Genomic DNA, 27,136 nt, shown 5'->3' with positions numbered 1-27,136 from the left:
TCTAGTCTCCAAGATTTTACTTTCATATATCTGTGCTAACAATAGCTAGCAGTAGCTAAAAGTTTTGTATTAACTAGAATGAACTGAATTCTAAGAGAACTAGTTACCTTTCTGGGAAAATTTCTAGGAGAAAAACAGTGGAAAGTGGATAGGAATATTATTTACAATTTTAGAAGTCATTTCATTTTTCTTATCCTGCAAAGTCTCTTTACCATAGTAAATGAAACTTCCATATAAACCTCTGTAGTATTTTCCTGGACAAATCGTAGCTGTGTTCCCCATATATTCCTACTAATATTCCTTTGTTCGTACTTTTGTCAAAACACTAATTTCATTATACTTAACTATTTCTCTTGTCTACATTCTTATGTTCCCGCCAAGCTTTGGAAATCCTTGAGGAAAAGTTATAATTTTTTTCATCTATTTATTGTCTGAATCTAGGACACAAGTATTAAGTTGATAGTCAATGAATTAGTGAATCAAAGCATAAAATATAGTTATAACTCAAATTAACTATAGTCTTGTTCTTAGCACAGAGATTTAGTGGGATGAAACCAATAACTGAAACATAGCCATGTAAGAGTATATTTTATTTCAAAAATACAGATTTTTTTCTTCAATTGAGAAGCAGAGAACCACAGTATATTTAGAAGTTATAAGTAGAAAATTTACTCAGGAAAAAGGGATTTTGGAAGACAGCTTCAAGGTGAGATTAAAGGTTCATAACAGAGTCATAAAGTTACAGAAGTAGACTATACTCTATTCAAAGGATATATAATAAATGATATAATGATACAAATCTCAGAGCTAAGGAAAAGCAGAGATATAAGTGTGAGGAGGAATTTTATCTCCCTGTTTATCTGCTGGTGATATAATTAAAGTAAAAAGCTATCTGAAACTGTAGAGAGAGAACTATTATCCTGAACCTCATTTTGACCAATGAAGAGAAGTGACTTGCTTATATGTTTACCTTTCTTTCTTCTTTCTGTTCTTCAAGGGGGCCTTTGGATACATGGAATTTAATTGATCATTCTAGCATTCTCGCATGCTATTTTCATTGGTTGTTTTGTTATCATCCCCCTTATTCCCACATTCCTATTCCCAGTCATCTTGCCCATAGATGTACTCTCTCTTATTTATGTATTTTATGTATTTTCTTTCATATTTCTGGTCTTCCTTCAATAAAACAATTGTTGACCCTTGTCTCCTTTCTCTGTCTCACTCCCTATATTCAGTCTATCAGTAAATCCTGTCAACTGTATGTTCAGTATATCCAGATCCTGATCACTTCTTGCATCCCTTACCTCCACCATGCTAAACCTAAGTCACCCATATTTCTTGCCAGGACTCTTGGCATAGACTCCTAATTAATCCTGCTCCCTGCTTTTTGGTGGCTCCTATTTTTGTCCAAAGCAGCCCTCATAAACTTTTTTACATAGCACTGTCCAATAGCACTTTCTTCAAGGATGGAAATTTTCTATGCCTGTACTGTCCAAAATAGCAGCCACAAGCCACATGCAACTAATAATGAGTTTTTCAATATGACACTGAAATTTTTGTTTTATTTTATTAATTTAAGTGTAAGTAGCTATGTGTGACTTCAGTTCAGTTCAGTTCAGTTGCTCAGTTATGTCCAACTCTTTGCAACCTATGGACTGCAGCACGCCAGCCTTCCCTATACATCACCAACTCTTGGAGTTTACTCAAACTCATGTTCATTGAGTCAGTGATGCCATCCAACCATCTCATCCTCTGTCATCCCCTTCTCCTCCCGCCTTCAATCTTTCCCAGCATCAGGATCTTTTCTAATGAGTCAATTTGTCTCATCAGGTGGCCAAAGTATTGGAGTTTCAGCTTCAGCATCAGTCCTTCCAAAGAATATTCAGGACTGATTTCCTTTAGGATGGACTGGCTGGATCTCTTTGCTGTCCAAGGGACTCTCAAGAGTCTTCTCCAACACCACAGTTTAAAAGCATCAATTCTTCGGCACTCAGTTTTCTTTATAGTCCAACTCTCACATCCATACATGACTACTGGAGAAAACATAGCTTTGACTGGATGGACCTTTGCTGGCAAAGTAATGTCTTTGCTTTTAAATATGCTGTCTAGGTTGGTCATAACTTTCCTTCCAAGGAGCAAGCACCTTTTAATTTCATGGCTGCAGTCACCATCTGCAGTGATTTTGGAGCCCAGAAAATTAAAGTCTCTCACTGTTTTCATTGTTTCCCAATCTATATGCCATGAATTAATGGGACCAGATGGCATGATCTTAGTTTTCTGAATGTTGAATTTTAAGCCAACTTTTTCACTCTCCTCTTTCACTTTCATTAAGAGGCTCTTTAGTTCCTCTTCACTTTCTGCCATAAGGGTGGTGTCATCTGCATATCTGAGGTTATTGATATTTCTCTTGGCAATCTTGATTCTAGCTTGTGTTTCATCCAGTCCAGCATTTCTCATGATGTATTCTGCATATAAGTTAAATAAGCAGGGTGACAATATAGAGCCTTGACGTACACCCTTCCCAATTTGGAACCAGTCTGTTGTTCCATGTCCAGTTCTAACTGTTGCTTCTTGACTGCCTACAGATTTCTCAGGAGGCAGGTCAGGTGGTCTGGTATCCCCATCTCTTAAAGAATTTTCCACAGTTTGTTGTGATCCACAGAGTCAAAGGCTTTGGCGTAGTCAATAAAGCAAAAGTAGATGTTTTTCTGGAACTCTCTGGCTTTTTTGATGATCCAACAGATGTTGGCAATTTGTTCTCTGGTTTCTCTGCCTTTTCTAAATCCAGCTCGAACGTCTGGAAGTTCACGGTTCATGTACTTTTGAACCCTGGCTTAAAGAATTTTGAGCATTACTTTACTAGCGTGTGAGATGAGTGCAGTTGTGCTGTAGTTTGAACATTCTTTGGCTTTGCCTTTCTTTGGGATTGGAATGAAAACTGACCTTTTACAGCCCTGTGGCGACTGCTGAGCCAAATTTGCTGGCATATTGAGTGCAGCACTTTCACAGCATCACCTTTTAGGATTTGAAATAGCTCAACTGAAATTCCATCACCTCCACTAGCTTTGTTCATAATGATGCTTCCTAAGGCCCACTTGACTTTGCATTCCATGTGTGACAAGTACTGTCTTATTAGACAGTACAGTTTTACAGCATTAGTCAGCACTTATCACTGCTGTGGCTCAAGCCTTTAATGACATCCCATCTCACTCAGAATAAAAAAACCTATATGCAAATAGAGATCCATAAGGTCTACATGTTCTTACCTAATTTGGTTCCTTGCTGCCTCTCTGATCTCTTTGATATCACTGTGGTTGTGGAAAGAGTAAAGGGAATATCAAGAATGCTTTTAGACATGAGAACTAGGATTGTGCCTTTTACAGATGTAAGTAAGCATAAGCATATATCTAACAATATTTATTGAACACCTTCTCTGAAGTGAATACCTTGTATGGTCCTGAGTACCTTTTATGAACCTAGAATCATGTTAAGCTCTAGGTTTATTGTAGTAAACTGTTATCCTTGACCATTTATAGCTTAAGAAAGCACAATTTAAAAAAAAATTTTTTTTAGAATAAGAAAGTACAATTAAAAAAAGAATTAATAAAACAAGAAGGGACTTCACTGGCGGTCCAGTGATTAAGGCCACAGTTCCAGCACAGGGGGCGCGGATCAGTCACTGGTCGGGGAACTCAGATCTCACATGCCATGGGGCACAGCTGAAAAGAAACAAGTCAACAGGTAAAGATCTCATTATGAATTGTGATAAGTAGTATAAAGACAAAGAACACTCTCCATACATTGAGGAGGGGAATGCGCTTTGTATTGTGTTAGGGATGAGGCCTTTCTGAAGACCTGAACATGAGACTTGAAAAAAATCGTAAGAAGAAAAAAGTGGTCTTACAGAGAGCACTAAGCCAAGAAGTGTTCTTGGCATAGGCAACAGCAGGTGTACTAGGAAAGGAAAGTGATTGGTGCTTTCAAGTACCTGAAAGGCCTAGTTGTTGAAATAGAGTGAGTGATAGCAAGTGTTACAGGAAGATGAGTTCAGAGAGATAGGCAGCTGCCATACCATGCTTTTAAAAATTTATTCATGAAGGATAGATAGAAGCAGCTTCTATATTCCCTGGACTTCCCATAGGGCATATATAGGGCTTCCCAGGTGGCTTGATGGTAGAGACTCTGCCTGCCAATGAAAGAGACATGGGTTCGATACCTGGGTCAGGAAGATCCCCTGGAGAAGGACTGCAGCCCACTCCAGTATTCTTGCCTGGAAAATCCCATGGCCAGAGAAGCCTGATGGGCTATAGTCCGTAGGGTTGCAAAGAGTCAGACGCGGCCTAGAGACTAAACAGCAACAGCAATCCTGTTTACACAAAATTTTATATAGCTTTTCTGAAATTCTTTTCTAACAGAAATTGAGTACACATTAATTTAGGTTCTTAAATACACTTAGTAATATTTGGTCGAAAAAACTCATGAAAGACTGGAAGCTAAATCCTCGTCTTACACTGTGAGATTCAATATATGTACATCAGCATTGGAAAGGCTATGAGTGAAATGCCAGAATTAAATAAGTGGTTATAATAACTCTGCTTATGTTTGTTTATTGGTAAAATACTCTTCATACTCAAACATTTTTATCAGCATGCTTCCTAACATCCCACAGTAATTTTTCTCAGTAAAGAAAGAGGGATTGATATAGAGCAGTATCTGAAAGAACGTTGATCATTTTGTTAACATTGTTTGCCTTTGAGTGGTGAATTTTGGGGTTTTTTTTTTTTCTATCCTTTCTATGTTTTATATGTTTGAATTTTTATGATGAAAACATTTTTTTCATAAAGGAAAGGGATTTCAAATAAGTATATAAAGTCTAACCCTTTGGGGATAATATAATGAAATCTTTATATCTCACCTCAAATTATATTTCCGAAGAGTTAAAGATTTAAATACAATAAATTAAATTATAAAAGTAATAGAAGAAAATTAAAGAGAGTGTCTTAAAATCTTGGAATGGGGAAATAGCAAACAATTTGAATGTAACCCGTGATTCTGAATTCAATCCTTTTGCAATGAAGGATGATACTAGCACACGTGGCAAAACTTGAATGGAATCTGAAGATTTTGATGGTAGTATCCATTTCCTAATTATATCAACATCCTAAGTCAGATGGCTATATTATTGTTATATAGGGGAATGTTTTTGTTTGTAGGAATCATACCCCAAATTATTAAGAAGTAATGGGTCATCATGTCAGCAACTTATTCTCTAGTGAAACAGAGAATAAAGATTTTTGTTTTAAGTATACAACTTTTCTATAAATTTGAGATTGTTTCAGAATTTTTAAAAGTACAAATATATGTGTATATAGATGTATATATACTTAGATTTAGTAAATTAAAACCATTTTTAAAATAGTAAGAACAAGTTGAGTGCCCTAATACAAAATGGGCAGAAGAAATCAAGAGGCTTTTCTCAAAAAAGTTACAGAAATAGCTAATAAGGTTAACTAGTAATCAAAGAAACATAAGCAAAAACCAAAGAGATACCATTTTTTCAGCTATTAAATATTTAAAATGATAATGCGTGTGTTAAAGATAGTGTGGAGAAACAAATGTCACTCATGTTAATTGTACAGTGTGCATTGGTAAAACAATTCTAGGAAAGTATGTCAAAACTGAGAGTGTACGTTATCATTGTTGCCATCATACCATTTATAGGAATCAATAAAATTATTTCTTCTTGGGAAAAAAATAGAACTGCTTCAGCCGATTTTTCAATCTGGACAATCAGCTGTCTTTTCCCTATCCCATTCTTTCCTTTGAGAAAAACACATTTGGAGTTTAATTTCTCCTTATATATAGTCCCAAAGAAGAATAGTGGTCATGTTCATTGTGCCTTCCACATTACTTAGCTCACTCCTGAAAGTAACTTATTAAAAGATGTACTATTAAAAAGACTTAACAAGTGAAAACACTTGTTAAGATACATGTATACAAAAAGATACATGCATCCAATCTACATAGTGGGATTATTTCCAGTAACCAAGATATGAAAGCAAGCTAAGTGTCCATTAACAGATGCGTAGATAAAGAAGATGTGATATACATATACAATGAAGTATTACTTACTCATTGAAAAATGAACTTTTGCCATTTGCAGCATCCTGGATGGACCTGGAGAGTATTATGCTTAGTGAAATAAGTCAGAGAAAGACAAATACTATGTTATCACTTATGCATGGAATCTAAAAAAAAAAATGAATAAATAAAGCAGCAACAGACTCACAGATACAGAGAACAAACTAGTGGTTCCTAGTTGGGAGGGGAAGGGAGAAGGGGCAGGATAAGGATAGGGGATTAAAAAGTACACACTGCTATGTATAAAATAAGTAAACTATGCAGGAGCCCCATGCGAGCATTTGACTTGACTGAGACCACTGTACTGTTGGTACCGTCTCTCACCTGCCTTGATACACTCTTTCAGCTAATGAACCATCTTGATCCATGGGCAGCTTCAGTCTTCACTTCCTTGCCCTTCTCTTGCTTTTTCTCACTTTCTCAGCAAAACTACTCTTCTAGTTAAATGATACTCTGAGTGAAAAGACAGAAAGTGATGGTTTTAGGGAGGAGAGTGTATGGACTGAGATTATACAAGGATAGCTGTTATTGATGATGACGAGATCTAAGGTATGACCATGGAAATGGGTATTGTAGGTTGAATGGAGACAAGATTGTTGAAGGAGAGGAGGTCAACAAACTGAAACGCCAGGGTGTTTGAAAGATGAGTAATGACACAAAGTTGGAGAGATGACAGCATTAAAGATGGGTAGTAGGAGATAATCTCATGACTTTTTTACATCAGTAATTGATGGAAATCAGAGTAATTGAACTGAATTATTTTTCATGAAAGATCATAAGCATTCTCAACAGTGTCCCTGTCAGTCAGTGGATTGCTTCAAGATGCATACAGTTCTTCTATCTTCGTGATCTTAGTGCTTTCCCAGCTGTGGTCCAGAGGTCTGTGCTGGCCACAGCCCACCTTTGTGCCCTGAACACATTCCTGGTCCCTTTATGTTCTCTTAATTGAGTATCCATGGTCAAGAGAATCAAACTCAATGTCCTTAGGTGAAAAGCATCAGAAAAGAAAAATCAATAAATGACATCCTTCAATGTAATAATAATGGAATTTTTAACTTGAAAATTACTTGTGAATAGACTTCACAGTCTTTATAGCCACATGCAAATTGTATGCTAATATAACTTTAACTCAGCAAACTATTTTACACAGTTAGTTGAAACATTTGATATTGTGCCTACAGCCTTACAGGTATGTCTCACCCTTTGTCATAGATGAATACCTGAAATATATGTGTAAATAGATCTTTTGTAATACAAATTGTAATTTCTCAGTGATTTGCATAATATCAAAAATGCTTCATCTTTACTTTAAGTCAATCATAACTGATAGTTATTAGTTCCTCTTCCTAAGAAGTAGTTAACATCGATATTTAAATGCATAAGAAGTTCTTACTTTTAAAAAGCTAACACTGAATCATTTTAATGAGAAAAGTCATTCTTAAAATAGAAAGGAAAATTAATTCTTGAATCATAATTTTAAGTCAGAATGGACCACAGAGATTATCTAGTATGCTCCTTTGGTTTGCAGATGAGAAAATTTCAAAGTTCAGAACAGAAAAATTAAAGAATTTGCCTCAAATCACATATTTGCTACAGTTGCTGGTACAGATAGAACTGGAACCCAGATCTTGAGCACACTCTCCACTGTGCTATACTGGTACCTAGTTTCTGTATTTGTGAATCTGTGCTTTTCAATATTGAATTTTCTTTATAAACCATACATCGAGTTAATACAAGGCCTATCTATTGGTGAAGTTCTCACCAATGCAACTAAAAGAAAAATACCTTCCTATGACAGGTGGCTCAGTGGTAAAGAATCTGCCTGCCATTGCAGGAGCCACAGGAGATATGGGCTGGATCCCTGGGTCGGAAGATCCCCTGGAGAAGGAAATCGCAACCCATTCCAGTATTCTTGCCTGATGAATCCCATGGAGCCTGGCATGCTCTAGTCCATGGGGTCACAAGAAGGCAGACATGACTGAGTAGGCACACCCATATATTTGACCATATACCTGAATACTTTGACTGTGTTGAATTGAGCCATGTTCAAACCTCATCTGAGCCACATTTGTGTATTTGCACCCAGAGACTTTTCATTGAATCTGGACCTCACTCTAGTTTAACCAAAAGAATTTGAAGTTTTAGAAAACTTGAATTTTAGGTGCCACTTCTGTTACTTAATTGTTGTACAACCATGGTCAGATTACTTAGTCTCTAATGGGTCTTAATTTTCTCAACCATAAAATGGAGTTAATGGTTGTATTTACCTCACAAAGCTACCATAATGATCAAATGTTGTGACAGTGATGCAAAAGGTTTTTCAGTATTTAATGTGCCAGATACTTTGCCAGTTGATATATTTATTATCTAAGAGTTAGCTTTTCATTTATCAACTAGTTAATTTCACATATACTGATTTTATTTTTGTAATGTTTTTTCACAGATAAAATCTTATCTCCTGTTACCTAAGCTTTTTTGTTGTTGGTACATTTATTCTTTCATCACATTAAGACCTCTGTAGTATTCCTTTGTTCATTGTTTGAGAAGGTGCAAGGTAATTATCTATTATTTATTATCTGATTACCAGATTTATTTTCTAGATATACATCTGATTTTTTTTTACAGTAGTGTTTTTTATCTTTTTCGCTGAGATTAAATGACAAAATTACCTTTCACAGGAAAACTCATGCCATTTGTTGATATAAATTACAGTTCTCTGATGCAAATATCCATTGGACCTATTGCTGAAAATTGGGGGAGGAGGGACATTGATAAGGCATGAAAGTCTCATGTTTTTTATAAACTTTTTAAAGATGTTAACTTGGGCATCAGCATATAGGTTTACACTGGGTAATTGGACCCCTTTTGTCCATATTTGTATATTAGTATAAAGAAATTCATATCAGACAGCATGGTAATAGCAGATACATAATGCACCTGGACAATTTTTTAACTAAAGAAAAATTTAAATGCCCAATATTTTAAAGGTAAAGTTAAAATTCTAATTTTTAATATTTTTGTACTGTTATAGGACGGGGAGCCTGGTGGGCTGCCATCTATGAGGTCGCACAGAGTCAGACACAACTGAAGCAACTTAACAGCAGCAGCAGTATAGTTTTAAAGACGTAGAATTTCATGATAGATAATTTTACTATGAAAGTTATCAAAAATTATGAAAATCAGGCAAAATAATATACATGATTTGAAATGTGCTGCCAGTGGGATATGTTGTACACACCATGATAACCTATCTTGTTAAATGTTTGAAAACATTAATAAGGAAGCCAGGGTCATATTTGTAACTGTATTTACTTCTTGACAACTCCTGTTTTATGAGTTACTAGACTGCTGAACAAATAAAAAGGCAACATCCTCAAAATTAAAGAGGTTTAATAAAAAAAATTTGGATGACACAAGATATTCATTTTCAGTAAAAAAATCTTACCATAAAATACTGTTGACAAGGAATTGTCAATATGAAGATTAACAATACTTAGTATTTTAATGTTAATATTATATAAACTAGTTAAGTTTTAAAAGTTCTAATCCCAGGTATCTAAAAATGAATATTCTTAATATAGCTAAATGTATTGATTTTTTTCCCATTCATCAAAGTGTTTATTTTCCTAGAAATCTTACAAGTTTGGAGAAATTTATGTTATTATAATCTAATCACTGTTAGTGATTGGATTATGTATGTCAGTGTGAAATAAGAAAAAAGACTAAGGCATATTTGGCTTTATGTCTTGTTTTTGTTCTCATACCAGAAGAACCACTGTCCCCATACCATTGAAGAGGATCTTAGATATACTATAGTTATCAAGCTGTGAAAAGATGAAATGGATAAATGGTAGCAAATAAAACTAAAAAAGTAATTTATGTATGTGGTATTTAGTAATGGGCCTTTAGACACCAAATTTACTACCAAATACTTGAGGCAGATTTTATTATCTAACAACTTATGGCAGAAGGAAAAATACTTGAGAAACTTTTTGAATATATGAAATAATAATGGTCGTAGGTAGATTCATTATTGGTGGATTAGGCTACACTGGATATGTTTTTGATCCACCCTCCTTTAACCCATAGTGACTTCCATCAAATGGTTGGCTGGAATTCATTTCATAATAAAATCTTGGAGCAGATTGTAGCTGCTGAAGCTAATTGACCCAGATAGAAATTGAATCTGTTGTGTTCAAACAAAAACACTGTGTTCTGAAAGTTGGACTCGCCAGGACAAATATGTGTTAAGATGCAAAATAGTCACGTCGTTGTCCTTGTGGAATATGATTATTTATAGACACATTTCCTCACTCAGGAAAAGTAGAAAAATATCTCCTTCATGTAATCCATTGTATTTTCATTGAAAATGGAGAAATAAGTATATGAGAAATAATTGTATTGCCAAATGCTTCGATTGGAGTAGTACTTGTCTTGCACAGAACACCATTCTCTTCTCTTGGTTTCCTTTTGTTGTTGTTATTAGAGATGTACTTTTAGACTGGATTTGACTATTCAATAAAATGTTTACAAAGATGTGCATATATTTTTGCTAAACCACTTATCATTAAATTTTGTGCACATTTATTTAAGTGGTTTGCTGCATTTCCTAGCTTCTTAAGAATATTCTTTAATGTTACCTGAATGCTTCAAATTATATTTTCTTCTTTCCTATGGCAGGCACTTCTACCTATATGATCACTTTACTTAAGATCACAGTAAAGCATATGCTTTTGTATTTTTAAGATCACCCACAGCTTCTACAGTATTAGGCACTTCAGTTTCTATGAAATTGCAGTGTTCCAGAATTTCATCATCGTCTCATTTTATGTTCAGACTTGGCACACAAGTTGTCCATCATGAAGAATCTTAAATTCAGTTAGTATTTAAGCAGATTTTCTTAACTCTTAATAATTTTTTTAATGTTTCATAGCACTTGTAAAATATTTTGAAATAGTAACACTAATGCTAATATTCATATAGGAAATAGTTTATCCTCTTAAATTTATATATTTTTTGTCATCTTTTTACAAACAAAAGTGGAGTTTATATCCACTTGTCTTCATTTGTCTTAAAAAATTGTTTTTGAATTAGTATTATTTTTGCAATTTTGTTCTAAGAATATTAAAACTTTGATGGAAGATAAGCTCAGGTGATCAGGATGTTGATTCAGGTATACTTGGCATAGCAGTTTATTAACTATGTGTTAATTATCCATGATTACTCCTGAAAAGCTATAGTGGCTTCATCTTTTAGGTTGCTTCATTAAATCGTTAATTTTCTTGGTAGTAACTAAGCCTGACATAAAATCAAGTCATCTCAGTCTCCACAGATTTTTATCTTCCCATGATGTCAAGAGTATTGAGTTAGTTAATATAGGGCAGTGCAACTTATTCCATGCATGTATTGACTTTTAATTTTAGAATTATTTATATTATTTTGGCTTATCTGATATTTAAGTATAATCTCATAAATGTGTGTTTTTTAATTAATTATTTAATGTTGTAGCTTACAGTTTGTATTTGCTGTGTAATAAGCCCATGTATGTATTTGAACCGCTTCTTATCAACAGTTCTTTGACCTCTGGCTACATGAAGCTGCTCCAGTTTATCCAGAACATTATTTATGAGGAAGGATTTGATGGATCCAATCCCCAGGTATTGAGAAACTTCAAACCTTTTTATAATCATGTATGTAATGTTGTTTTTAAACTCTCTAGGGCTAGAACCAGAAGGGCTTAGAATAATCAACAGTGAGCAAGCTGTTTCTAAACACAGAGGATGTAAATAAGCAGAACACATGCAGCCTTAGTTTGACTATAAATGTGCGTTTTGAATTTTTGCTAAGTTCTCAGTGGATACACAGAAAATGTTCATATGCATTGTCAATGTGAATTACTTTTAAATATGTATTTGTAGTGCCTGGAATTAATAAATAACATAGCTTGAAAATTACTGTTAAATTTGCGGGACTTGTATTTTTCTATCTTAATGTTTTATAGTTATGTCACTCAGGCCTTAATTTTGAATTATGAGTTTCAAGATTTTATTTATTATATTATGCTCTGAGTTGTCTCATTGAATAAAAGATGCATTTTTTATTTGCTACATTAAAATATTTTATATCTTAACTATTTCTCTGTAGCTCTATTTTTAAAAACTTCCTCTGGATTCCTACCATTAAAAATGTTCCAGTTAGTTTAACTTGAACAAAATGAGGGAAATTTTATTTCTAGATATCATGCCTTTCACAATTCTTCCTCAGTGATTTTAATTGCTATTGCTGCTAAAAGATTTGCATTTCATTTATATTATTTTAGCAGAATTATTTCCAGAGCACCATTATTTTTGTTGAAGAAGACAAAAAAGCTGGAAGTCTTATTTTTGGCATTATTAACCACACTTGCTCTTAATTCGTATCATAGATTTTTAAATATTCTTTAGCTTTATTGCTATATTTAACACTTTGTCCATGGCAAAAGAAATACTTTTAGAGTCTGTTTTGATCATCAGCTTAATAGCAGGTTAAAAATATTTATATCTGTATGGTAAGGCACATATTCATTTATAGATGGTCTTTCTTGTATGTTACAGTTTTTGTGACAGCCCTTGGTATTTACTACACTTTTATTTTGGTCATTGTTGCTCCATTTTTGGTCTAGCTAAGATTTATGGGCTCCATGTCTTCTCTTTGGTGGCAGTGCCCGTCTGGAGAGGTAAATTGGTCCGTGACAGACACCTCTCCCCACGCGCTCTGGTAACTATGGAAACAGGCATGTCATAACAGTTCCTGTGGTACATTGTGCAGAGCTGCTGCTCTTGTAGGATGATACATCTTCTAAGAGCAAGAAATTTTACAGAATGCAAGAAAAGCAAAGGCAATAATAAATACCCTCATACTTACATGTATAGGTATGTACACACACACACACATCCAAAGAACCCTTAAAAGTAAGCTATTATTAGAATGGAATGGAAAGCTTTTCTTACTTGTTTCTTTGAATATGAATTAACACCATTTTAAATAAATGATATTTTATTTTATGAACATTAATAGACAACAGACTGGTTTGGGTCTCTGAACCAGAGGTTCTATAACTTTCATAAAGATTAAACAGGGTTGAGAAATACATTTTTATGGTGAGTACCAGGAATGCTAAAAAATAATTTTAATTAAATATGCAAATAAGTTATTATAAATATATTTCCTATTTTGTTGGAACTAAAATATAGTTAATGAATTTGTATATTTTTGAATTATGGATTACATCATTTGCTAAATTACTAAGACTGTTTATCTGTCACAGAAGCTTTAGATGACTTCCAAAAGCCACAAAAATACATCTATCAGGCACTACTTCAAAAATATTATTCCTGAGTCAAGATAATATCCTGACACTGAAGTAAATCCTACTTTTTAAAAGGATATTTTCATCTTACTTTCTCTGTCACTACATTTGCAAATAAACTAGTTGGAGTCAACAAATGGGCACTAGGAATGGAATATTATATACTACTGTATAATTAATAATGGTAAAAGTAAAGTATTGTAGCTTATCTGTAAAGATATTTGGAGTGGGAACATTTACAAATTGCTGTCATAATTTTATTTTTCATTTTCAGATAGCTAAGAAATAATACAATAAGTGAAACTTGAACATTGATTTTTACTTAGAGTACCAGATTAAATATTTTAGATATTCTCTAAGGAATAAATTTATTTATTGTTCTGCTGTCAGCAAAAGTATATTTTTTTAATTTTATTATGCCTCTTAGTATGCCCCATTATTTTATGATATAGCAAGGAATTATATGTTCCAAATAACACAGGAAATTCGTAACTCAGCCTTTGTTTTTATAATACTGTCATATTTCTAAAAATATAGATGTATTATCTCTGCTAAGTATTATGCTCAATTATGTTCTAATGTGCTATGTACCTACTTCACTTAAATATCTATCACTCATCCATTCTCTGGCTTAATCTTTTCATTCTTCCTATATGTGTATATCAGTGTAACTGTCAAAGTCACTAAACTGTGATTGTCCTCATTCTGCACCTGAGAGCAATTTTGTTAAAAACTTGTATAAACTTTCTGATCCAACAGTAGTAGGTAATCATGACTGTGGGTTAAAATACAGCTGACCTTTCTGAAATGTTGACAGGGTACACAATATGATGCTGTTCTCCTTTTACCATCAGATTTCATTCTAATATCTAGATTTTGCTTGGAAATTTTTTCTTCCAGGTTGCTCATTCTTTTAAGAATCTAACTTATACTATAGATCATGAGATAGCAAATTTGGGGATGAGAATATGAACCTTACTCTTGCCATTTGGTTTAAATTCCAAGTTTCTAAGTAATACAGAAAAATGAATAACCTGTTATATTTCACAGATACTTCACAGGAACTCATCAGAAATTTATTTATACTTCTAACATATACTACATTATTTTATTCAGTACAGAAATACAAAGAAAGCATTTTTTATGGACTGTTGAGGATCACAACCTATGCAATCATAGTCATCATACCCTCAAGGCAAGCAGGAAAGGAAACTGACCCAACAGCCTTCATATTGTCATTGTGCTGTAGGTCCCTGAAGTCAAAAGGTTTTTCTCAAATGTTCTTAGACTAAATTCTTCTGTTTTAAATTTCATTCTCATAGTTTTATATAGGCTGTTGTATCACTTTATTTATTTGAGGAATTATATAGTCTCATAGGGGCTTCCCTGGTCACTCAGTGGTAAAGAATCTGTCTGCCAGTGTAGGAGACACAAGACACTTGGATTCAATCCCTGGGTTGGGAAGATCTCCTGGAGGAGGAAATGGCAGCCCACTCCTGTATTTTTGTCTGGAAAATCCCAGGACAGAGGAGGCTGGCAGGCTGTAGTCCATGGGGTCACAAAGAGTCAGACACAGCTAAGCACACACACAGGCATGCATAGTCTCATAGAGCAATATTCTGTTCTAACCTTTTTATTTTAGAGATGAGAAAACTAAGACCTAAGTAATGTATGTGTTTTGTCCAAAATCATACATCCACTTAGCTGTGCAGTGCATATTTAAAAGCCTCTATTTTACCTGTCTTACTAACTACTATCTTCTTAGGTTTTCCTCTTGTAACATTTCAATGTTTTATTCATTTTCCCTACTTCCTTTTATCAACAAATCCTCCTTGGATTTACAGAAAATCACTTTCATAAATGTTATTAATGGCATTTTATAGCAGTAGCACGTTTAGGATCTTGTTTCATCAGAAATCATGTCTAGAAAGGCATGTTCCAAATCTTTGCTTTAGGAGAATAAATCTTATTTTTCCTGTTAGAATTGTAATGATTTTCCAATTATTTCATTGTGCCAAGTTTTGCTGATAGCTCCTTCCTTTGCCTGGAAATTTTGCTGAATTGCTAAGGAAAGCATTTGCAAAACATTTGTTTGCTTAGAATAACCCAAATAGTAAGATTTGTTATAAACATATCTGCTGGCAAACATTTATTGACATTCAAATTAGGTTTTACTTAATGGTTTTTCAATGCTCTTTTCCCAAGAAATATCTTTCACTGTTGTTATGACCTTAATGTCAATGGGCTCAAGTTCTAAATAAATGTTCACCTGCTTTGTGAAAAGTGTCAAATTATCATAAAAGTAGCTTCAAGAAGAAAAAATAGAGGCAAGTGCAAAATGTTAAACACCAAAAAATACATTTTTAAACTTCTTCCACACAGAATAGTAGACAATGAACATGATAGAATTTATCTGAGAAATAGTGAGCACTCTGTAGTTTATTGTAAGACAGAATTTTGTAATACTAAGAATGGCTTGTACGCATTCTAGTTTAGATTCTCTTTATTCTTACCTGTGATTTGTTATGTATTACTTTAATTGCCTCAAACATAATTCTTAGTCACTGTTAAAATTTAGAAACTATTAAGTTTAAGGCCTGTGATACTCCTCAATTTTTCCAAAAGGAAAAAGCACAAGAAAAAAATAGTTCTGCTATTTTTAACAGTATCATAATCTTAAAGATCTCCTTTATATTGCCTTATTATTGATACTACATGAAGTTTTTTCCTACATCTGTTGACATTATCTCTCTGATCTGTTTTAAATAAAAATTAGAACTGGCAGATAAAAGTAAAAGAGGTACCCTGTCGTTTACTAAAACTTAATGTGTTTACCTTTTTCTCACTTTTCCTTAGAAAAAACAGAAAAACATTTTAAGAATAGGAATCCAGAATCTTGGTTCACCTTTGTGGGGAGATGATATTTGCTGTACAGAAAACTCTGACACAAGTCATAGCCTCACGAAGTTCCTCTATATACTCCGTGGACTTCTGCGATCCTCTCTTTCAGCCTGTATCATTACAATGCCAACACACCTTATCCAGGTAAGAATTTCCCAAAACTGCTTTCTCCTAACTTGTGGTTCATCGTTGAAGAGCAGTATATAAATGCTTTATAAATTATTTTCATGTGTCATTTGTGTAAAAGAGATTTTAGATGCTTAAAATGCCAAAGCAGCAAGGTATCTTTTAAGATTATCCAATACTTTAGTATCTATGGTTTTAATATACAGTAAGTATATGGTAATTTCATCTTTACTAAGTTTAATTTTTCTTGGATTTATTGTAAACTTGCTAATATCATTGTGACGTGAGGTTGATTTTGCTGCATATCTTTTCATTGATCATAAAACCAATCTAAATATAGATCTTGAGATAATTTTACACCTATGTTTAGCAGCATTATTCACAAGACCTAAAATGTAGAAGCAGCCTGACTATTCACTGACAGCTGGATAGGCAAATGTGGCATATCCATACAACAGGACATTATTCAACCCTAAAAAGGAAGGAAATTCTGATGTGTGTTACAACAGGAGTAAATATTGAGAACATTTTGTTAAGTGAAAGAAGTCAGTCATTGAAAGATAAATACTGTGAATCTACTTATATGACCTGCTTAAGGAGTGGTCAAAATTATGGAGACAGAAAGTAGAATGGTGGGTGCCAGGAGCTGATGGCGGGAGACAATGAGGACTTATTGTTAAATGGGTATGGAGTTTCAGTTTTAGAAGATGGAAAGAGTTCTGGAGATAGCTGGTGGTGGTGGCAGCACATTATGAATGTATTTAATACCACTTAACTGTATACTTTAAAATGGTTAAATGATAAATTTTACATTGTATGTATTTTACCACAGTAAAAAAAAATGGAAAAGAAAGAAGCTGATCTTAATAAGACTGGTCCCTTTCTCGCCTCTTGTTCAGATATATATGTGTACGCACATATATATCTGAACAAGAGGTGAGAAAGGGGCCAGTCTTATTCATATAATTATACATATATATATATAAAATTATTCTGAAGCCACACTCTCAGAAAGAGAAGCCAATCTCCCCAGGAAAAGAAGGGTCTTTGTAAGATTTCTTCATCGATTCAAAAAAATTCTTTTCCTAAGAGTGTTCACATGGCGAGTTTGGAAGTACTTCCACAGTGAGTGTGTGTGTGTGTGTGTGTGTGTGTGTGTGTGTGTGTGTATACAGTATACACATATACACTATAATGTGTGTGTATATACATATAAACTGTAACATGATACTAGAAATAACTGAAATATCTGCTACAATGAAGGGAATGTGAAAGTCAAAATCACTGAAATCACTAAATCTTTTCTAATGAACATATTAAAACACTTTGATTTGGAGTAAATTATAGCAGAGAAGTGTTGAGGTTTGTTTTACTTCTCTAAGACATAGCAAATATAACAATAAGAGTAACCAGCAAGCACTTTCGGTCAGGACCTAACAATTCTTATAGAATTTTTAAGTAAATGCTGTTGTTGTCTTCATTTTACTTATAAGGAAACTGAAGTACAGAGAAACTAAGAAATTAGATCAAAGTTAAATACTTGAAAAACCATAATTTGAACCCAGAAAATCAGATTCTAGAATCATATTATAGGAAAATAAGGGTTCACCTGAGCTAGGCTCCTGTCCTTGGATATGTTAAGCATTATCCCTGTTTTCCAACTGATATCTGAACTTAAATGACATATTCAAGCAAGTCAAAAAAACAAGGACTATATACTTGGTGACACTCCATGGGTCCATGAGAACTTTACATTTAGTTAAATTAACAGAAATATAACAGATACAGTTGAAATTTGGAGGTCATACAGTTGAAATTTGGAGGTCTATAAAGAGTCTAGTACTTGAATAAGAATAAACATATAAACCAACAGAATAGAATTGAGAGTTTAGAAATAGACCCAGGCATCTATGCTCAACCAGTTTTCAACAACAGCACCAAGACCATTCAATAGAAAGAGAACAGCCTTTCAACAAATGGCATTGGACCACTTGCTAGCTACAGGCAAAAGAATGAACTTGGATCCTTACCTCACATTATACACAAAAAATAATTCAGAATGAATCAAAGACTTAAATTTAAGAACCAAAGCAATTAGGAAATAAATAGATGAATATATGTGATTTTAAAATTTATTCCAAAGGTGCCTATGCAATAAAGAAGAGAAAGAAAAAAAATTTTTAAAGCCATTTTTGGTAGTGATCATCCTTGGTATTTCGAGAAGAGTTTCCAAACCTATTGTGAATATTTGTGACAGTGATTTCTCTAGCCTCTGTCTAAGGGAAGAGGAGTAATATTATAAGAAGACCTTAGATCATCCAGTATTCACCACTGATTAAACAATGGTTGAGATGATAAGGTGAACTGGATGTCTGAACATTAACCAGTGTTTGAATTTTGGTATTTTATAGATGTGTTTAAATTCTTACATTACTGAAAAAGATGTAATTTATACATTTTTAAATACTAGTTAAGAGACTATTTTGAAGTAGAAATAGGAAGACATATGGTCAGACTTTGGTGATAAATACACCAGTCTCTTCCCTGAACAGTTTTGCCTAGATATCATATAGTAGTCTTGTAGTCCTAATATCACTAGCGTTATTAAAAAAAAATTATTCTTTGAGCATGACACCTGACCATGTTTTGGTTTTGTTTTTTTATCGAAATACATAGGAGAAAATGTAAAACTTAACAGTTTGCTAAAACCAGCCATGATATGTAATAAATAGTGGATAAAACTAACTCTTAAAGACTGGCAAGGAAAATCACAATGTTTAGGCCAATAGAAAGTGCTTACAAAGCTAATCAAAGACATATGCATATACAGAATCAAGAAACTGAGTTTGTTTTTTAAAAACTTACACAGTGATTTCTACAGGCCAGTTGCAGTTCTGAGATCTTTTCAAATATTAACTTATTTAATCCTTATATTACTATCATTATCATTTAGTCCTATATTGTTGGTGCTGTCATTATTTCCATTTTACAAATAAGAAACAAGGGACCGAAAATTATAGTGACTTGCCCAAGATCATACAACTAGTGGAATGGCAAGATTTAGATCTAAGCAGTTCCCCCTTCAATGACCATACTCAACTACCATGCTATTCTGCTTGTTCAATGAAGTACTAAATAGGGCCAAAATTAAGAAGCGAACTGTGCACAAAGTAGCATTCAGTGATAGAAAGGACCTGGGCCGTGGAGGGAGATAGACCCTGTTAGTTATATGGTTTAGTCAAGTCTAACTTTCTCAGCCTCAGCTTCTTCTTTTGTAAAAATTCAGAACATTAGCAAAAACATGGACTGACCCGGTGCTGGCACATGGAAGGCACTCATTACATGTTACCAATTGTCACCTTCACTATTATTACTTAAACAGACCTCCAAAACTGAGAATTTGAACAGAGATCAGGGGTACGAAAACTAAGGTATGTAAGTGCATCAAAGCAACAGACATCTTCAGCTTTCTGCCCCTTTTCATGAATGACACAGACAAGATCTTCTCACAGGCGAGACAGGTTAGGAAGCATGGCTGGCGTCTGACGGCCACTGAAGTCTTAGTAACATCCCCTTGTTGTAACATGACTTTTTAACATCATACAGTAGCTTCCTCTCAATTATGACCAGTGTCACCCCTGAAGACTCTAAGTCAAACTTTAAATGGTGATTGAATAATTTAGCTTATTCAATCAACAAATATTTATTGCAGGTACTATTCTAGGCATCCATGGGGATATAGTAGTGAATAAAACAAGCAAGGTCCCATCCTCCTGAAATTTTTTCAATGTGAAAGATAGGATGGATGGAGCAGACAATTCATATATGTATGTATTTTGGATGCTTGAGCTTGGTATTTGATAGTAAAGTGGATTTTTGCAAGAAATAGAAATGTAGTTTGATATCCTTGGAAATACTGTCATATAATTAAACACCTATAGGTAACAGAATTGTGACCTTTATTTGAATATGTTATGTTAAGTAACACTAGATTAAAAATATATTAAATATCTACTCCTCATAGACTGGAAAAACAGCCAATCAGTGTTCTTACTTTAGTTATTAGCATTCTGTCAGACTTGTACAGTAATGATTAGTTACCCTTTATTGTACTTTTGGCATGCTTCCCATGTTTAATTTCATTGTAGAGAAGGAACACATAGTTAAGGAAATTACAAAGAGGGGGAAAAGTTAAAATAGGGAAAATAATGACATAGATTCAAAACTGATTTTAACTTGTTATGATAAGACTTTTGCAAGTAGAGTGAAAAAGAATTGTATTTGAACTACTTTGTTTTCCGCCTCACAACTTTGACCTATTTCCTTTGGGTTAAAGAGTATTTTCATCACAGCACAGGAAATAGCAAGCATACATTAAAACAAATGCATAAAAATGAATTCTAAATATCTGTTAGCTGAAAACACTAAAATTATTCATCAAATAAAGTATGATTGACTTAAAATATATATACATGTATAGTCCTAAACAGTTTTCCCTGTGAAGTAGTGTTACTACTCATATTGTGTCTTGCTAGAATATCGTTTTATTATCTACCCAAAGACACTTTATTAAAAATGTATGTGAAAATGGCCAAGTTAAATACAGACTTTGTTACACTGAACTGTGGAGTAAAGTGTCGTTAGAAGGAGTAAAGCTACGGACGGCTCCCCTGTATTCCAGCGTTACTCGGTTCCCAGATCCCTGCTGTGTAGCTGCTCCACTCGCCAAGAAGCCTGTTAAAGAGCCCCCAAGAGCATGTGTACAGCCCTCCATGTTAATAGTTAATTGGTGAGGATGGCAAGATGAGAGGACAGCCGAACATGTGGTCTCTCAGACTCAAGCAGTAGACAGACCTTTAGTTATAATAACAGCAGCTGCTCACATTCTCACAACTCAACTGTTCAAAACTCTGTTGTCGAGTGAAGGTTGTCGTGGATTGAGAAAGAAAGAGGAAAGGTTACATCTAAGCGAAGTGATTAAAACCCTACCTTGAAACTCTTCCCTCCTATTATCTTAAGTAAGAGAATATTATTTCATCTTTGAAAAGCTTAAGTATAAATTTCCACATTAAAGGTTGTTACATTTCAGCTACATTAAACATTCTGCTGTGTTTTTTTTTTCCATTTACTGTTAGAAACACGAATGTTTGTACACCTTTCGAAATTTTTTAATGAGGTTTTTTTTTTAAACAATTATAATTTTGAAGCTGTAGAATACTGTTTGATTTCCGTATCTAGCAAGATATGAAACTGTAATGTGAGAGCTGGCTTACTAGTAGCGAAATTTGTTGTCCATTTCCAAATTATACAAATATTTTGTGCCTTTTAAATTAATATTATTTTTATTTCCCAGTGAAAGTTCTGCTTAAGAAAAATGGTGACCAATAACATTTATCCTTTTTGGAGATAGATACTTAGGTTCATGCCTTATTTTGACTATACTGATGATGTGAAAAGAAAATAAATTTCCCCTAGCTTATGCATTTTATTTTCACAATCTGTGACAGGTTGTTCTTGAGTTGTATTTTTTATTGATTGAAATTACTTTTACCTGAAACTGTCAGGAAATAAATATCAAAGTACTTACAGTTGTAATTAAAATAGGAGAGGTTATTTTTCTATACCTTTCTCACAGCTTTCCTTTCAAAAAGAAAATTTACTTTTCATCACTGCTAATCTATTCAAGCTGTCACAATCTACACTTCCAAGGAATTGTTAAATATAAACAACCCAATAAATTTCTCCTTAACTATGATAATGCAGGAATGAAAACTTCCTTGACATTACTGAGATAAAATATGAAATAAGATTTTCTCATTCTATCATAATTCTTAGTATTGCAAGTATTTAATGTATTTGCTATTGAACATTAGTTGGTAAACTACTTAAACTTTCATTTATTCAGAGCAGATTTCAGGTTTGAAGCTGGCCTGCAATATATTTTTATTGGTCATCATTGGCACTTGGTCAGTAATAGCCTATTCAGTTTCTATCATATAGCCATTATTTTCCAACAATTTGATCTGTGGATTTCCCTCCCCTTACCCCACCCCCAGCTAAGTCACTGCAGAAAACTATCACTGACACTATTTTGCTTAAACCAAGGAAAATTCTTTTTCTGAAGAAAAGCAGAAAGAAAAGGCCCTTGTTATATATCTCTTGAAAATTGAGTGGAGTTTTATTTAGTATGTTATTTTAATTGATATATTTTCAAATATCAATATATTAAAACTTTGAACCCACTGAAGTGAATCATACAGTATGTTGCAGTGTAGAGAAATTCAGAACAGACATTTTCACATCCATAAACTTTTGTGTTCATGCTGAGTATTTTAGCAACTAAACTCTAAGTCAAGCAATGGACAACTTTCGAACTAACTGTTAATATGGGATTATGAAATGTGGACCCCAGTGACCTTGTGAATTTCCCTCAGTGTGAAATCTTTTATTCTTAAAGCAAACTAAGAATAATTGTATGGTAAGGGAATAACAGACTCTTGTGAGTTTAAAAATATAAAATTTTGGAAAATATTTTTATGTAATTGTTGCTATGAGCATCATTATAGAAAGGCATAACAACACCTTCTGCCATATAATTTAATCTATTTTTAATGGTCTTTTTAAATGTACTTTATTAAGGAGAATTATTATTTGAAATGGTCTTTTTTAGATGCAGTTTATTAAGAATATTTAAGGATGAAAATTACAGATTTAATCTCTTGATCATGACTATCAGTTACTAAAGGATAAAGTCAGGTTTTCTGGGTAACAGATTTTCATACTCTCAACTAAGAATCTGCCTTTATTTTTCTAGACCTTCTCAACTGGTCTGATATAGTTTGTAAGAAATTAATATTTTAAAAGTTTAAATAGAAATAATTTTTTAAATGAAATGAATCATGTTAAATTCATTTTAATTTTATACCATGTATGTCCAGTCTTTGAAAATTTAGTACCTTCATACAAGTTTGGTTGGGTTGTAAGCAGAGTCTGTTATTTTTTGTACAATAACAAATAACAGAACTGTGTTTCAAGTACTCCTATATATACACTTGGGTTTACAGATTTTTATAGCTCATATTTTATATTGTACAATGTAGTATCTGATTAATTTTTAAATCAAATCTTAGCTTGTATGCATTATACATGCACATGTAATTTACTTTCTTGATCAAGAATGTTTGAAAGTTTTTACATAGATAAACTCCAAATTGCTTATTAGTTTCTGTCTATATAGAGGATTAGGAGCAGTATATCTGCCATTTGGTCTTAATATTAATATGCATATTAAATAAGGACAGCATACTTAAAATTCTAGTAAGATTCATATGTATCTTCAAAAGAAAAAAAACAGTCATTTAGAAGCCTCTTATTATAATTAACCAAAGCATATTCAATAAGGCATATAATGAAAAATAATTTTGGTTTTAAAGACTTTTTTGCTTTGCCTGAAATTACTTTATGAAGTTTTGGTTCATATAACAATTCATACCATAGTACTTTATGGTGGTGATGGTCATTAAAGTACTATTTAGAGTCAAAATTTTCAAATATATCAATGATAGAAATAGTGAAATATCTCATCACAGTATGGAGATTGAGTCATCTGTTCAGGCATATGGAATCTTTGGCTGCTGGACTGCATAGTCTTTATAATGCCCAGTGTCCAGGCGTGGACACAACTGTTCTGGGCGCAGAATCGGAAAGGGACTCTGCATTTTGTCTCCTTGAACATGGTGGAAGGGAAAAAAGGGAAGGATCCCTAACATTATTTTTATTATAGACTCTTACTCTACTACATCACTTTTTTTTGTATACAGAAAGAAGTACAACTTTATTTAATTTTGTATTTATTTTACAAATAGAATTACTAAGGTTTTTATCTTTAGTGTTACAAGCTTTCTGAAAAATACCTGTGAGAAAATGCAAGTCTTGAAATATTCCTACTTAAATACTTGCATGCATACCTTCCCTTAAAGAAAGATTACTGTCTTCAAAAGAAGGGTGATACTTATTTCTTAATATTGAGACAAAACATGCTTGTAACAAATTATAATTTAAAGCTGTTTAAGTACCAGGTCATATATTATATCCTAAACATTATATTTTAGCCCTTTGCTGTTAATTGCATTATTATTACTATATAAAGATTTCCTGCTTCTTTAATAATGTTTTCGCACCCTATGTAGTTAATCTTTAATGTTGGGGAGGACAGGGGGAGAGATTAAATTAGCCTTGTAACCTCTCTCTCTTCCAGGTTGATGATGGAAAATAAAAGCTCTTAGCCACAAAATGTAACACTTAGAATTAATATTTAATTAGACTAGCAAATTGTACACTGTGGCTGAAAGCTTCCAAAGAGTTGTTAGTGCCACAATTGACCTACAGGTTTAATAATAACTCACTTCTAGAAGCAAGTGCCAGTTCAGCATAGTAGAGCCACTGTAAGAAAGTCCTGAGAGATTAAAATCAGCAAACCAAATGGCAGGCAGGGATTCCTGGGATGGAGCCTTCTGGAAAGCTGGGAGCTGGAATAGCTTTTAAGCCAGGATTCAGATGAGAACAGTGGGTGAAAAAGCTGATCCCTCCTGTTCTGGGAGCTTCTGGTTGTAGGCCAAAATCTTAGAACAGGTTTTTACTAAATGTTTTTGCTGCAGCTATTAACTTACATTGAAAATCAAACATTGAATAATTTTTCTGTAAAATTTAACAAAATGTTTGTGTAAACATTAGTTCTTAATTTCTTAACATATTAGTACATAGTATCTGTAAACTCAGATCATTAGATTATCAGATAGGTTTGGCGCTGTACATGTATGCTGTTTTGCTGTGACATGCTGTTTCCTTGTTCCCTGTATAGTTGATTTATATGGTTCATTTCTATATTATTTCATTACAGGGCATTATGCAGTGCCTGAGAAAGAGATTGTGAAGTCTGTAGCCCAAGAATTTTTTTTTCCTCCCAGAAGGTTTATATGTCAATAAACATAAATCAAGTGCATTTTTAATTTTTAAAGATGGACTATAAAAGCAGTGCTGTATTTGTTTATCCTTATATTGCAATTAAATTATAAGGTAAATAATTGGACCTCCTAGTGAAACATTGGATTCTTACATCTCTGAGAAATTAATCTGGTGAAAAAAATAGGATACCATGAGTTTGAAAATGTACAAGTACAAAACAGCCAACTAAAAAAAAGACACACCTTTCATAATTTATTGGTTTTATCTTAAATAATTAAAGGAAAGCTAGTCATTAGTTACAAATCCAAGCAGGTGAGAACCTTACCAGCAGAGGGAGTAGTCCTGTCTTCCGTCAGGTTCCCATCACTTTCCCACCTGCCTCAGCTTTTTTCCCAGCCAGTCTCCCATCTGGACCTGGCTCTGTCAGTCTGTTCCTGATGACAGGCTATAATTTTATACTCAATATGGGATTATTCTAAGCTGATTTTAAACTTTAGTATCTTTAACCTACTACTGCATCCCACACATCAGCTGGAGGCTCTGTTTGATATTTGGATATCAGCAATTGTTTTTCCAGGCAGGGTGTGAGCCTTTGGACATCCGCGAATTGCATTTTAAGGGTTTCACGTGTAAAGTAGTGAGCAAAAAACTTCTGACTTAGGAAGTTACTCATAAAGGATTTAACAATACAAGCAAATTTCCATCTGAATAATTTCTATAATATGAAGCTAGATGATATATAGTTTATTAAAACTAAAATTAATTTTGAATATTGTGCCATTAACTGTTCAGCCTATTCATTACAGTATTTTGTTCAGTCCATTTATAAGGGTTTTCAGAATGCATACTTTTTTTAATGTTTCATAATAGCATACTAAAAAATAAAACTGATGTAAACAAATGTTCTGCAAAAGCATGTAGTATTTATTTGAGACCAATGTACATGGAAATAATATTTCTGAAAATAATATCATGTGTTATGTTAAAAATGCTTCAGTTTTAAGCCAGCAATTTCACATCAAAATTTAGAATATTAGTATTTGATCACATAGAAAATATCCAAAATATGACTCCATTGCTTAATCTTAGTAAAATTTGGCATCATACTCAGCAGTTTCTTTTGCCCTTGAGGTTAGCTACTTTGTGGATATGTTTTAAGCATTAGAAAAAGGAGCCAAAATATGTTTGTTTTATGATTTCCCTACATGAATATTGGTATACAGTAGTACCAAGAAAATGTTGCAGTTAGAATGTTTTAATTTACAAAAGCCCCTCCATATTTTAAAATTAACTGTGTGACTTTGAGTAAAGTTCAATATTAAATCTGTAAAAGCTTAATTTAATACCCTCACTAAGAGATTAATATTACTATGTATTATCATACTTTTTAATAAAATTATATTCTTTCTTAAACCCAAAATAATTATGAATACAGCTATTTCCCCACTGTCAATTTTTTTTTATCAAATAATAATCTAATCCATAGAAGTAAGTGGCAAGTCTGGGGAAGGTGAGGGAAGGCATGTAAAAAGCTACAAACTGTATAACTGTTTTAATTTTATTATTTCATAAGTTTGATTTCAGTTGAATGGAGAACTTAATAAGCATGGGAAAACAAATACCTCGTTAAATATCCCTAGGTTTATCCTTTCATTC

At 33.3% G+C, this 27,136-nt stretch overlaps 1 protein-coding gene across 4 annotated transcripts in view; it reads left to right on the top strand.

Annotated features, from left to right (window-relative positions):
• Nucleotides 1-27,136, top strand: part of ELP4 (elongator acetyltransferase complex subunit 4) — a 223,181-nt gene that overhangs the window by 59,094 nt on the left and 136,951 nt on the right. For all 4 annotated transcript variants that reach the window (XM_070473222.1, XM_070473221.1, XM_070473223.1 and 1 more), the window contains exons 6-7: nt 11,714-11,798; nt 16,346-16,534. In XM_070473222.1, the coding sequence (XP_070329323.1) occupies nt 11,714-11,798; nt 16,346-16,534 (274 nt within the window). The remainder of the gene's footprint in view (nt 1-11,713; nt 11,799-16,345; nt 16,535-27,136) is intronic.

The sequence above is a fragment of the Odocoileus virginianus genome, chromosome 10 (genome assembly GCF_023699985.2).
Source record: "Odocoileus virginianus isolate 20LAN1187 ecotype Illinois chromosome 10, Ovbor_1.2, whole genome shotgun sequence".
Classification (NCBI taxonomy): Eukaryota; Metazoa; Chordata; class Mammalia; order Artiodactyla; family Cervidae; genus Odocoileus; species Odocoileus virginianus.
This window is presented reverse-complemented; position numbering and strand designations above follow the sequence as displayed.